The sequence below is a fragment of the Trachemys scripta genome, chromosome 2, assembly GCF_013100865.1.
Source record: "Trachemys scripta elegans isolate TJP31775 chromosome 2, CAS_Tse_1.0, whole genome shotgun sequence".
Lineage (NCBI taxonomy): Eukaryota > Metazoa > Chordata > Testudines > Emydidae > Trachemys > Trachemys scripta.
Window position 1 is genome coordinate 42,481,834 of NC_048299.1, and position 13,933 is coordinate 42,495,766.

Below are 13,933 nucleotides of genomic sequence, written 5' to 3' on the forward strand. Positions count from 1 at the left end.
TAAACTGCGCCAGCGAGCTTTTAAACGTCCAAAGGCACATTCTACCACCATTCTGCACTTGCTCAGCCTATAGTTGAACTGCTCCTTACTACTGTCCAGGCTTCATGAGCCAAGGGAGCAAGGGATAGGCTGGGGTAGGTGCAACCTTGCGGTGCTGCCAACTGGGAGAGCAGCCTGAGGCAGAAGCCTCCAGCTGGCATGATATTCCAGGCAGGATTGAATCTCCATTAGACGAAACTTAAATAAGAGAATGCCCTGGAGTCATTCCCATTTTTGTCCGGGTGCCCTTGACTGACCTAACCGAGGTCGGCCAGGAGCACCAACGGGACGATGATGACGATGGCTAGCAGTATTTTACCGTCTGCCATCCGCAAGGCAAGGCAAAGGGATGCTGCTGTGTAGCACTGCAGTACCGCGTCTGCCAGCAGTACCCAGGAGACATACGGTGATAGTGAGCTGAGCAGGCTCCATGCTCGCCGTGGTATGTTGTCTGCACTGGTAACCCAGGAAAAAAGGCAAGAAACCATTTTTTGCCATTGCTTTCACAGAGGGAGGGGGGCCTGACGACATGTACCCAGAACCACCCGCGACAATGTTTTTGCCCCATCATGCATTGGGAGCTCAATCCAGAATTCCAATGGGCGGCGGAGACTGCGGGAACTGTGGGATAGCTACCACAGTGCAATGCTCCGGAAGTCTACGTTAGCCTTGGTACTGTGGACGCACACCTCCGACTTAATGCGCTTAGTGGGGACACACACAATCGACTGTATCAAATCTATTTCTAAAAAATCGACTTCTATTAAATCATCCTAATTTCATAGTGTAGACATACCCTTAGAAACAGTTTTTCATGTAATGATTTCGGCTAATTTTTAGATATTCAAATAAGTTTTTTAAAAGAATATAGACTTAAGATTTTTTTTAATTTACTCTCATTATGTAGTATATGATATCTATTTAGCTTGTCAAATAAGACTAAGAACCCTCCAGGTTACACACTGTACACAAAGAAAACATGTCTGATATTAAGAGGTTCTAACTAGGGGAAAAGGAACAACAATATCCAATGACAGGGGTTTACGTTAAAAAAACTCAGATTGGAATAAGGTGCTCCCGTGAAGGTAATTAACCTTTGGAACAGGTTACCAAGGGATGCCGATGCTAGAGTTAGTAATGTAGTGGGGGTGCAATAGTTCCAGTTACAACAAATCAGCAGCTAATGTGATCACTCTGCTAAGCTAGTCATTCTGTGTAACTCCAGGGCCAGGGCCGGCTTTAGGCCGATTCCACAGATTTCCCTGAATTGGGCCCCGCCCCTCAGAGGGCCCCGCACCCAAGCCCTGGTACAGCGTACCGGCAAGAGCCAGTGCACCGTACCAGGGTGGCCTGGATTCCCCAGGGGGCAATTTAAAGGGCTTGGGGCTCCCAGCAGGGGAGCCGCTTCCCCATGGCTCCCGTGGCTATTTAAAGGGCTGGGACAGTAGATAGCAGGGGGCTCTAGGGGCTATTTAAAGGGCCAAGGTTCCAGCTGCCTCTGCTGCCCTGGTCCTTTAAATAGCCGCAGGAGTCCCGCCGCTTCCCCAGGGCTCCCTCAGCTATTTAAAGGGCCGGGGCGGTAGAAGCAGGGGAGCCCCTGGCCCTTTAAATAGCCCCCAGAGCCCTGTGAAAATGTGAAAAATCGGGACATGGGGTGCGGGATAATAGGAGTCTATATAAGAAAAAGACCCCAAAATTGGGACTGTCCTTACAAAATCGGGACGTCTGGTCATCCCAGGGAGTGGTGGGAACCCACACGTGAAACGGAGCTCATTTCTAGTTCAGGCCCATCTTTTTAAAGAAGAACTTTAGGTAGGGTTAACATACATCTGTATTTTTCCAGAGATGTCAGATTTTTGGTTCTTAAATCGCCGTCCGGGAAAATATGGACGTATGGTAACCCTATTGGTACAAAAAACACATACTGTGGCACATCCCTTAAATCAGAACTTTTTATAGGGAACCGGTTGCTAAAAAATGAAAGGCTTTTTTTTATGTTTTTTTTTTTTTTAGTTATCCCTGCTGGGACCCCACCAAAAATGTTCGAATTGGGTCCCCGCACTTCCTAAAGCCGGCCCTGTCCAGAGCTGTTCTGAAGTGTGCGTTCACTCTCACTGGAGCTAGGTTAGCACCAGTGCAGTATCTTGTGTACTAACTCCAGCTAACTGTTTAAGCAAAGAGAAGCCCAAGGGGGCCCGGAGAGGTCACACCATGAAGGGCAAGGAGGAGAAGAAGAGGGGACTACAGGGCAAAGAGGATGGAAAGACAGACTGAGCCATCCTAGGGGAGGGAATGACATCAGGGGAAGACACACCACAGGGCAGGGAAAAGAGGACAGAGTGGAGCTCCGCTGCTTCCCAGACAGTCCCACGGGAGCCAGCCTGCAATGCGTTTTGGAGCAGCCGGGGTCGCACGGGCGGGCATCAGCCAGGCGAGCCCCGGGTTCTAGCCTAGCAGTCCCCCGGGGAACTGACGGGTGGCGAAAGCAGCAGAGCCGCGGGCCGCCGCTAGAGGCCGCTGGACCCGGCATGGCCCGGCTCCGCGGCTGGCATTGCGCCTGCGCGGGAGGCGGCGGGCGGGGTTGCGGTTCCCGGCACGCCCTGAAAGGAGGCGGCGTGTGGGCCGCGGGCCCGTAGTCAGCAGAGTGCCCGGTCCGGCAGCGATGGACGCTATGCGGCTCTGCGCGCTCTGGCTGCCCGGCCTGACCCTCATCCGCCCGGGGTCGGGAACGGGCCCCGGAGACCCGACTGTGCCGGGTGAGGACGGGCGGGGCAGCAAGGGAGCTGCGCGGAGCGGGGCTCGGGGGAGGGGGGCGCCCCGCCTTTAGGGGCGTGGGGGGCACCAGGGGGCGCCCCGCAGTTAGGCTCTGGGGGCTGCGAGCGTCTGGGGCTGTGGGGGCGTTTGGACCGGGGGGCGCCGCGCGGTTGGGCTCTGGGGGGGGGGGGGGGGGCCCAGAGGTTGATTCCCCCCCACACACACATGCCTTGGTGCGCGTAGGGCCGGCAGAGTTTCCCCGCTCTCAGTAGCAGGCCGTTCTCCAGTCCGCCTGGTGCGCTGCACAGGCAGGGGAGACTCGACTGCACTCGTGTACATTTCTAGTGTATGTGTAGACCTGCCCTAAAACTCCCTAGGGGCAGAGTTTTTCCCCAAGACGGGCCTGCTGTGACTCACCCAGAGTGAGGCACTTGACAAAAGCATAACAGAGAAACAGGAACTGGGTTGTCCTAGGGAATCGTTTCTTTAACTCTTGCTGCAGTAACTGCCAGGCCAGGGTTTCAGATTATCTTCACACCTTGTCTACACTAGAAAATTAAATTGACCTAAATTAACTCACAGCTGGAGCTCCTCCAGGGGACAGTCTGAGCTCTGCTCTAGAAATTTATATGGATGCAATCTGTCCTGGCTTGGACTGTCCTCCCCTTGGAGGAGGAGTGGGGGGACATCTCCAGCTGTGAGCTCAGTGCAGGACTGACAGGGCCAGAGGTGGGAGGACTCCATCTGTCAGTACCTGCCACAGTTAAATTGGTGGACGCACTCCTGGTTAGGATGCGTACTGATCAGTGCAGATGCATCTTAAGAAGTGGGTTTTTAGCCACGAGAGATTATGCCCAAATAAATCTGTTATGTTAGTCTTTAAGGTGCCACCTGACTTCTCATTGTTTTTGTGGATACAGACTAACATGGCTACCCGTCTGCTACTTGGCACCACTGACAGAGGGGGTGTAGTGTGAACATAAACCGCTGCAGCAATTACTGTGGTGGCTGTAGGTTGACCTAACTCATCTCAACTTTTAGAGAGAGAGAGAGCTCTCTATCATCTCATAGAACTGGAAGGGTTTAACTGTGTTGGTATAGTTAAAGTGGTAGAACCCACTAGTGTGGATGCAGTTATAGTGGTATAAGGATGCTAAATATCATGGTAGCTTAATCCTGTATGAGATTCATAGATTCCAAGGCCAGAAGGGTTCATTGTGCTCATCAAGTCTCAACTCTGGTATAACAGGCTGTAGAACTCCTCTAAAACGATTCCTAGGGCATATCTTTTAGGAAAAACAGCCTGTTTTGATTTTAAAATTGTCAATGATGGAGAATCCACCATGACCCATGGTAAATTGTCCCAGTGGTTAATTACTCACACTGTTAAAAAATTATTTCCTGGCTGAATTTGTCTAGTTTCAATTTCCTTTGTTATTCCTTTCTCTGCTAGATTGAAGAGGACAGTATTAAATATTTGTTCCCCATGTAGATACTTATAGATTGTAATCAAGTCACTTCTCTTAGTTAAAATAAATAGAGTGAGTTCTTTGAGTCTCTGACTACATGGCATTTTTTCTAATCCCTCAATCATTGTCATGGTTCTTCTCTGAACCCTCTCCAATTTATCAACATTCTTCCTGAACTGTGGGCACCATAATTCAACACCATATTCCAGCAGCGATCACATTGTACCAACTATCCTCTCTACTCCTACTCAAGAGTCCCCTGTTTATGCATCCCTGGGTCACGTTAACTCACTTGGCCACAGCAGCACAATGGGAGCTCATGTTCAGCTGATTATCCACCACAACCTTTGAATCTTTTTCAGTCACTTCTTTCCAGGATAGAGTCCCCCTTTCTGTAAGTGTGGACTACATTCTTTGTACATGTATAAATCTACATTTAGCCATATTAAAATGCATATTGTTTGCTTGCACCCAATTTATCAAGCGATCCAGATCATTCTGAATCAAGGACTTGATGTCTTCATTATTTACCACTACTTATCAGGCACCTTTATACTGATGCAACTGTTTCCATGCAAGGTTGTACAGATATAACTATTAGGGTTAAAAAAAATCACAACCCTACCTGAAATAGCCAACCCAATACAAAAACTGTGTAGAAAAGGCAAGTCTTGATTTTTAATATGTGTTAAAAATATACCTCTTTTTTCCTAGTAAAGATAAAGCCTTAGAATCTTGAATTTTTTTGGATACATTGTCAACTTGAAATCCAGTTGTGTTAAAAAGACTTGAAAGTAGCTTCCAAGTACTAGACTGGCTTCTGAATCTGCCTACCAATATTTGGTTTTGATTGCATTTTCCTATATTTAAAAATGTTTTGTTCTCTCTCCCATGTTGCTGTTTGAAAGACCAACACAAACAGGGAAGGGAAAGCTGTACCTGACTGCACACCAAATAGTGAAAACTGCTGTAAGCTGTGCTGTAAAGTGCACAGAGTAAAACAAAATGAAAATTAGAAAATATATTTCTCCAATTTTTCACTTCTAGTAATCTTAGGTGTTGTAACAACAATCAATAAAATATTTTAAAATGTCGTCATTTTTTTCCTGTGGTAATTTTGATCGTACAGAATAGGGCATCTGGTGTAGTGGAGTGTTTATAAATTGTGAACTGCTACTTTGTAAGAGGAGTATACTCTGATTGTGGAATTTTTAAATATTTGGCATTTAGAGCTTTTATAATTGTGCTGTTTATTTTTATAAATCTAAAGAAATCATTGGTTCTGTTATTCAGGCCCCAATCCTTTAAAGAGCATGCAAGGTTTTAGGTTATCTGCCAAATCTTCTCGAGAGCCTGTGAAATTTCACTGAGTTGAACTGGTCCTGCACCCTATTTACTTTCTTGATGTAGTTTTTGTGGGTTTTTGCTTCCTTTGTACTTTGAATGACTTCCATTATAGAAGGTCATCCATTTAAAAGAAAATTTAAAAATCCCTGGTATTCCCATACCTTTTTGACAATACCAGTGCACTGAATGAACCAATTTCCTGAACTTCATTTAGAAACTTGTTTTCTAGCTCTGATCATTGAGTGTTTTTTGCCCATGTGGCATAACATTACTGAAAACTTAAATTTACAGAGTTAAGGAATATTTGCTATAGGCTTTATGAATTTTTCTAAATTTTTATTTCTATTTTTTGCTTGAGGTTGGTGTACTGGCCATTCGAAGAAGTGGGCTGTAGCCCATGAAAGTTTATGCTCTGATAAATTTGTTAGTCTCTAAGGTGCCACAAGTACTCCTGTTCTTTTTGCGGATACAGACTAACACGGCTGCTACTCTGAAACCTATTAGAATTTGAGTTTCTTCATTGAATTGGCTACTTGATACAATGTGAACTAATCGGGGGGCGAGGGAGAGAGGGGTTAAATTTATTTACTTAATTTATTAATCTGAATATGCTAGTAAATAAAGCACAAATTTGTTATATGCTAAGAATTAATGTCAAAGCAGCAGGACAATGAATTATGAAATGTAGTAGTTTAAATATCTTCTAGATGTTTTGGAAAAAGAAACATTAAGTAAGCTTTGACAATTTTTGTAGACTTAAAAAATTTCTTATCTATTTATGACTAATGGATGGCTGTGTAAAAGTAGAACTACATACCTGACTAAAAGTCATTACCATCTGATGACTTGCTATATGTTGCCATGCCTGTTTCTAGTGGATAGGTATCCACACACAAAAAATTACAATTGGAATGCCTTTTGGCAGAGTAGCTAGAAAATCAAGGATTGGTTGGGCGAGTAGACTGAACTATAAACATGGTCCATTGAGGTCATGACTGAGGCACCTCATTGGACCGGTGAGAAGAAGCTATTCTATCTGTGCTGTGGATGAAGGACCAGACTCCAGGGCTGTCAGGATGGCTTTTCACAAACATTAACCTCTAAACTTTTTCTGTAATGATTAAAACAAGTTGCATCCTGTTACCTGCTGCTGAAAAATAGCTACTAGTTATGACTGTAATCCTCCTCCGGCAATATGAGCAACAATGGGTTTTCTGTGCTTGAAGATACTTTTTTCATTGTAAAACCTAACTAAAATCTAGATTAACACTTCCTATAGCATGTGGCTTTTAAAACATCCCTTAACAGTTCTTGTTGATTTTTTTGCTAAGTAATTTGGTCTCCTGTCTTCAGAAAGTTTTTTCCTCTTAGAATGAGAACATGCCTGTCATGAGGCTTTATTTTTGAAACCTTTTAAAAAAGTTCTTGAGTCTTTTTATGGAAAGGAAGAAAATTTGGTACTAAATCCGGATTAGGCATTGCTTGGCTTCTGCTTCCAAAGCTGCAGAGCTCAGAGTTTCCTTCAAATTGAACTGCAAGAGATTTAGAATTTCAGCAAAGATGTAGGCAGGCTCAAAACTCATGGGTCACGGGTTAAGTCTTTCGTAATCATCTTAGAGAGAACAGTCCTCTTTCGCTGATCTTCCTTTTGCAAATTAGAGCCAGGCATGGGCATAACTTTTTTCCTAAACAGTGTGGAGGTGAAATTGAGTGTTCAGTGTCGTTTTACTTGTTAAAATACTAGTGGAAATGAAAGTTTTGATTTAAAATAAAGATGCGAACTCACCATTCCTTCTTTGCATGTATTTGGTAGATGAGATTACATTTTTGTGTATACATGCTGTGATTAAAAAGTTATAATATTTGACACTATTGATTAAAAAAAGCTTATAACTTTGATTTTCTTTTTTTCTAGGATGCTCTAATTTCTCCTTCAAGTCCTGTGAAGACTGTCTAAAAAATGTTTCAGTAAGTTTTGTCATCTTTTTACTATTTTGGGGTCAGAGAATCTGGTGATGCTTACGTTTAATGAGATGATGCTGAAATGTCTTACTACAGCTAACTCCTTAGCTGTGCTTCACAGGCTCAGAGGGGAGTGGGGAAGGAGATAGCAAAACAGTATAAGTCATTAGAAAGAGTCATGCTGTCTGGAGTGGTTCATGGCTGTGTGCCTACCTTGGAGCAGACTGTCAAAGCAGTGCAGACACCCCAAACTGGTGATATGTTTTATAATTAGCTTTTACCAACACAGGAACAATTGCGAACTCCTGGATCACTATATCGGTCTTGTTGTAGAGTCAGACAGTCCCCTTAGGCTCTCCAGTCTGTCTTGCCACCCAGGCAAGCTGGACTTAGTGATAAATGGTCACTTAATATATCACAAAATATTCAGGTTGCTTCCAGTCCCAAGAGACCAGTTACTTATTCCAGATCACTTGGTACCCTAGATCTTACATCAAAGTCACTGCCTGTAGCCAGTCCTGTAATAAACTATCTAAAGATTTATTAACTAGGAAAAAGTTATTTACAGGTTAAAGCAAACAAACATACAGTAACTCCTCACTTAACATTGTAGTTATGTTCCTGAAAAATGCAACTTTAAGTGAAACGATGTTAAACGAATCCAGTTTTCCCATACGATTTAATGTAAATGCGGGGGGGGTTAGATTCCAAGGAAATCTTTTGGGGGCAGACAAAAGGCATTATATACTGTACAGTACTGAACTGTACTGTGGAGAGGAGGTGCCCCTGGCTTACCCCTGGGGCTCAGGGCTGAGGGTGCGGGGTCTGGGAGAGAGTTAGGGTGCGGGAGGGCGCTCAGGGTGGGGTGCTTCTCTCCAGCCGGCTTTGAAGGGGAAAGCGCCGCTTCTCTCTGGCCGCTGACTGCGCAGCTTCCCCTGCTCCTCCTGAGTCCTCCGGCGCATGCTCACATGGCCTCATTCCGAAAGGGGCTTTAGGACTGCAGGCCGTGGCCCCCTTAGCCCAGGGCCCTGCAGCCCCTAAAGCCCCTGTGTTCTGGGTGGCCCTGCCTGTTTGGACAGGGGGAGGGGTAGTTTCCCCGCTTGCTCCCTTCCTCCCTTCCAGAAATTCCTAAGCAGAGGCGGGGAAAGCACTGGAAGGGTGGGGGAGGAGGCAGAGAAGAGGAACCTGTGCAATGCTTCCTTGTAAAAACCAGTATGTTTCCCTAATAGAGCAGCGACGTAACTTCGAAACAACGTTAAGCGGGAGGACATTAAGTGAGGAGTTACTGTATACACAAATGAGTTGCAATCTAAATCCTAAAAGTGAGAGTTGTAGTGATCTGTCAATTCACAATGTGTTTCTGCAAATCCAGGGATAACCCTGGAGGATCTCTTGGTTCAGTTTAGAGTCTCTGGCCCTGTGAGAATGCAAACAGCAAAGACATGAAAATTCTCTTGTGACCCTCTTTTATCTTTTACATTTAGTCTTCCAGTATAGGAAATGAGCTCCTTTGCAAGTTGCATTTCCAAGATTCAATAAGGCCATTCACCTATTCTTTGTGTTGCAATGTTCCTTAATGGCCTGTTTAATCTGGATAAGTTTCCTGAATGGGTGGGGGAATGATTCCCATGCCTGGGTTCACAAGCCCAGAGCAAACGTTTTCGAAGTTATAAAGCAAAGTTAACATATTTCCTTATAGCAGGGAAAACAGACATTGCAAGTGAGATTACTGCAGTAACTTACAAGCATTTTATAGAGCCTAAACACTAAATACATTATTATAAGACTAATACTTATTTTGAACAATACTAACATATAGGTGAGCTGGTTTGGTTGCCAGCTATGAGTTTGTCAGTTCTTAGCTAAAGCTTTGAGCTTTGTCCAGAGTTGGCACTTGATTTGCCAGCATCATGTAAAGCATTACTTGTTCATCCAGCTAATGAAAAAGTAGAAATTATTGTAAAACATTTTTTCACTAAGAAAAAATAGTCTTGTTCTCCCACATATGTTACTTTGTTGTAATGGGTCATTTCATTTAGTACCGATTAGCCTTGTGACAGCAGATTTTAAAACAATAAGATGAAATATGCTGATTCTCTCTGTACTGGGATAGTTGCTCACTGTGTGTGCTGTTAGCCCTCCACTAGCTCAACATGAGACTAGCAAAGCAATAAAGAAGGGTGCTCATAATCTTTGAAGTAGAAGACAGGAGAAGGTAAATGTGAGTCATCTAGGATGAGCTTGTAACTATTGATGAAGTCACTTATCACTGACTTGGCTATGTGTAGGAAGCTTTTTTAGCATTTTCTCTTTGAATAGATGCTACTTGTAAGTACTAAAATGTTGGCATGTTAATAGGTGTATTCCTGACACACACACACACACACACACACACCATACGCACTTTCCATTAACACAAGTGAGAACTACTCAGGTGCACTGAGAAGAAAATAAATCCACAGGGGTGTGCTGAAGATACCAAGAGAAATGTAGATATGTTATCTTCAAAATCTATCAAACTATTGACAGTGTATATACTTCCTTTGATGACAGAATGATGGATGATGTAGTGAGACTGCCTTAATATCATCAGGGCTGACCTTGGAGAGATGAGGTTAGACTTGACTGAGTCGATTCACATAAAAATAATATAAAAGGCAGGAAGAACTAAACCATTAGCATCTATGTATGTAATGTAAAGGCATTAGATCACTGGAAATGATTTTTTTTTAATTGTTGAAATAGAAAAATACCCACCTGCTCATTTTGGTAGTAAAATAGATGACAGCAGAAAATGAAAATAAGCATTTGGGGAATAGAAGATAAAAATTTCTACTAAATCTTAGGGCTGGGCTTCACTACACAGTAATTATCAGTGTCTACATTACAGCCTTCCTCCCACCGATGTAAGTGCCCTACTACACTGACATAATAACTCCACCTTCACAAGAGGTATAAGGCTTATGTTGGTGCTGTTAGGGTGATGCAGTGTCTGTGTGGTCATCTGGTACATTGGCTGTCTTGTCAGTTTCACAACAGGAGCTGTGAAATTGACAACGCCTGGCAGCTGCCCTCTGCTTCCCTGGAGAGCTGGGTGGCTGGACCCTGCTCCTGGCTTGGAGCTGGGGTGAGAAGCCTGGTGGCAGGGACCCCCACACCCAGCCAGTAGCCTGGTAGGGAGCAGGTTAGGGGCGCGTCAAGAAGCCAAGGCAGCTAGACCCCACTCTCCTGGGGCGAGAAGCCCAGAGTGGCTTCTGCTGGCAGGGAATGAGGAGCGTGGTGAGGGAGGAGCCCAGCCCGCCCGGAGCCTGTGGGGCAGCCAGGCTCTTGGCAGGGAGCTGAGAGACCAGGCTGCCCCTCTTAGGTCGGGGGAAGTGCTCCTGGTGAGTATGCTCACCACCGATCCAAGGAGTGTAGTGTGGATGTGCATCCAGTAATTACTGCGGTGGGTGTGAGTCGACCTAATATAGCTTGACTTAGTGCTTGGTTTAGTTTTTTACCATCCCTACTATATAGGTCAGAATGTTCAAACTTCTGGCACCTAAATAAGTGGTCTCATCTTCGGAGGTTCTGGAACAATTGCAGCTTCCATTGTGAGTACTCTGCATTTTAGAAATCAGGCCACATTTATTTAGGTGCCTAATGTAGACTTCAGGTGCCTTATTTTAGGTACCACATCTGAAAAATTATGGCCTGAGCCCTTAAATCTTGTAACTGAACATTCTGTATTGACTTCTGAAAAGAGAGCTTAATGGCATTCTTTTTGTTGTCGTTATAACATTACCAGTTATGTTATCTGCTGAACACTGTACCTCTTGACGGACCATCTGTAGGATGTCTGGCATTGGATGCAGTCAAAAAGAGGCTTCTGTTCTTCCTGTTTGTACGCATGCATGGTGCCTTGATGGTGACTGGAACAAGAAGCTCCAAAACAAGAGACGTAATACAAACAAGACTACTTAACATTGCGTATTAAAATCTTTCGCCTGGGTGTGTATATATTGCCTCTTTCTCTGTTTTTAAAAAAGCCTAATTTTTTTTCTAGACATTTGAGAAAATTGGATTTTTTTTAATTGGCTCTTTACCATTCCCCTCATACCTTGTTTTGGCCAGAATTAGTCCTTAAAGTTTACTACTAAAATCAATTTCAGACATACTATCAAAAATAGAAAAAACTAAAAATAAAGCAAATTGACACTAATAAATTACACACAGCTTTTTAAAACGGCAGTGACTTATGAGTGACAGAGATTCGTCCCATGCATGCTGTAATGCTAATTATAGAAGATCGCGGAAGCAGCATTTTGTTGCATTCATGAGACTAAGAATTGTTCTACTTTGATAGTACTCCAGGGGGGATTCTGTATCAAAAAATTAAAAATTCTGCAAAATTCTACATATTTTATTTGTCAAAATAATGCAATATAATCATCAGTTTCAGTTGTTTTGGTAATTTATTTAAACTACAATACAGAAAAAAGTTACAATAACTATTCAGCATTTCCTAAACACATGAAACTTAAGTTACAAATACTTGGTAATTAATACCCTACATTCCAGTTATTATCCTGGATTTTCATTTAAATTACATTACAGAATGCCAAACAGCGCCAAAAATACCCAAACTAGAATGTCATTTCAAATTGCTCAGACTTTCACACATGAGTTATACAGTTTTGCTAATCATTGTCCTGGACCTGGCTGTGTTTGTGTTGGGAAGTGTTTGCTTCCGATTGTTCTGACCTTTTATTGACTGCTTTGTAAATGTTTTATTTGCCCTCAAGTCTCTTTTTTTAATGGGTAAGTAAAATAAATCCTGAGCTGTAATCTAACCCCATTGTGCCACTTTGGCAGAGGAAAAAAGTGCGAAAACACATAGATCTTCCTAGCTGATTCACCTACTGTCATTTATAAGGCTTTACATCACTCTGGCAATGTAGGGGCCTTAAAACTTTTATAGGTTTTATGCTCCTTGGGGAATTGATTGAGAACGGCAACAGTTAACTAACAATAGGAACATTAACAATATCACTACACATTTCTACCTTGAGAAAGAGCCTTCTTCCTGCATAATTAAAAAGACCTACAGCGCCGCCGCCGCGCCCCCTTCCCCTCCCCCCCCCGCAGTAACAAGCGAGAGGGACAGCGATGGTTTTTCTCTCCCCCGCACCCCAGCAGGCATGCAGGCCCAGCTCCCCTCCTCCTGCAGTGATTTATATCTCTGAAGCTGCTTCGGGCTCGCTGGAATAGACGTGCTGCCTGGGAAGAGGTGTCTTCTCTTTCTCTCTCTCTCTCTCTCTCTCTCTCTTCCCCCCCACTCCCCCGATTTCTTTTGAATTTTTCTGTGTGGAGAGCACAGAAATATGTGGGAAATATAAATTCTGCACCCGGGGATTCTGTCAGGAGTCTAATAAGATATTATCCTGATAATGAGTACTGCCTCATGCCACAAGCTCACTTAGACATCATGTAAGATCCAGAGTCTGTACTAACAGATTCCAATGTAAACTTGGGTCCTATAGTATCAAAATACAGTGCAAACTATGATGATAATCTCTGCCTAAATAGACAGCAAAATATTTTCAATTGTAGACTGTCATGAATTTGAGAATCTAAGTTAGACAAGTGTTTCATAATACTAGTAAAATTTGCTTGTCTTGTAGCTTTCTTTAAAAAAAAAATAGCTGTAGTAAGGCAGTTCCTGTTTTGATATCAAGAATAAATCTGCTAAAGAGCGCAGGGTAAAATAAGAAAATTCTATCTCGTACCAAATCTTCTGCCCTTGAGGCTGCATGCATTACCAGTTACATAGGCAGTCTCCAGAAAGTGCTAAAGTTGACCTTTCCACACTATTACTTGCAGCCAGCAGCAGTTTAGCAGTGGCTCTAATTATCAGTCAAGCAGATATTAGGCTGGCTGTTCTTCATATATTCATACAGTTTATCTTGCATATTATAAGAAATAGTTCAGCCAACACCAACAAGCACCATCTAACATCTTTGTATAAAATTGATCCTATAAAGATATTCATTTTGGGGAAATTAAAGCATTCTGTTTGTTTAGATGTTCTTAGTAAAGTGAAAAGCAACAGAGGGTCCTGTGGCACCTTTAAGACTAACAGAAGTATTGGGAGCGTAAGCTTTCGTGGGTAAGAACCTCACTTCTTCAGATTTCAGAGTAGCAGCCGTGTTAGTCTGTATCCACAAAAAGAAGAACAGGAGTACTTGTGGCACCTTAGAGACTAACAAATTTATTAGAGCATAAGCTTTCGTGGACTACAGCCCACTTCTTCGGATGCATATAGAATGGAACATATCATGAGGAGATATATATACACACATACAGAGAGCATAAACAGGTGG

The 13,933-nt window shown here is 43.3% G+C and overlaps 1 protein-coding gene across 1 annotated transcript in view; it reads left to right on the plus strand.

Moving 5' to 3' along the window:
- Positions 1-2,591: 2,591 nt before the first annotated feature.
- LOC117872192 (pituitary tumor-transforming gene 1 protein-interacting protein-like) overlaps positions 2,592-13,933 on the plus strand; it is a gene marked incomplete in the record, with an annotated part of 57,139 nt that continues 45,797 nt past the window's right edge. The window contains 2 exon segments of the mRNA XM_034760405.1: positions 2,592-2,795; positions 7,525-7,577. Coding sequence (XP_034616296.1) covers positions 2,702-2,795; positions 7,525-7,577 — 147 coding nt within the window.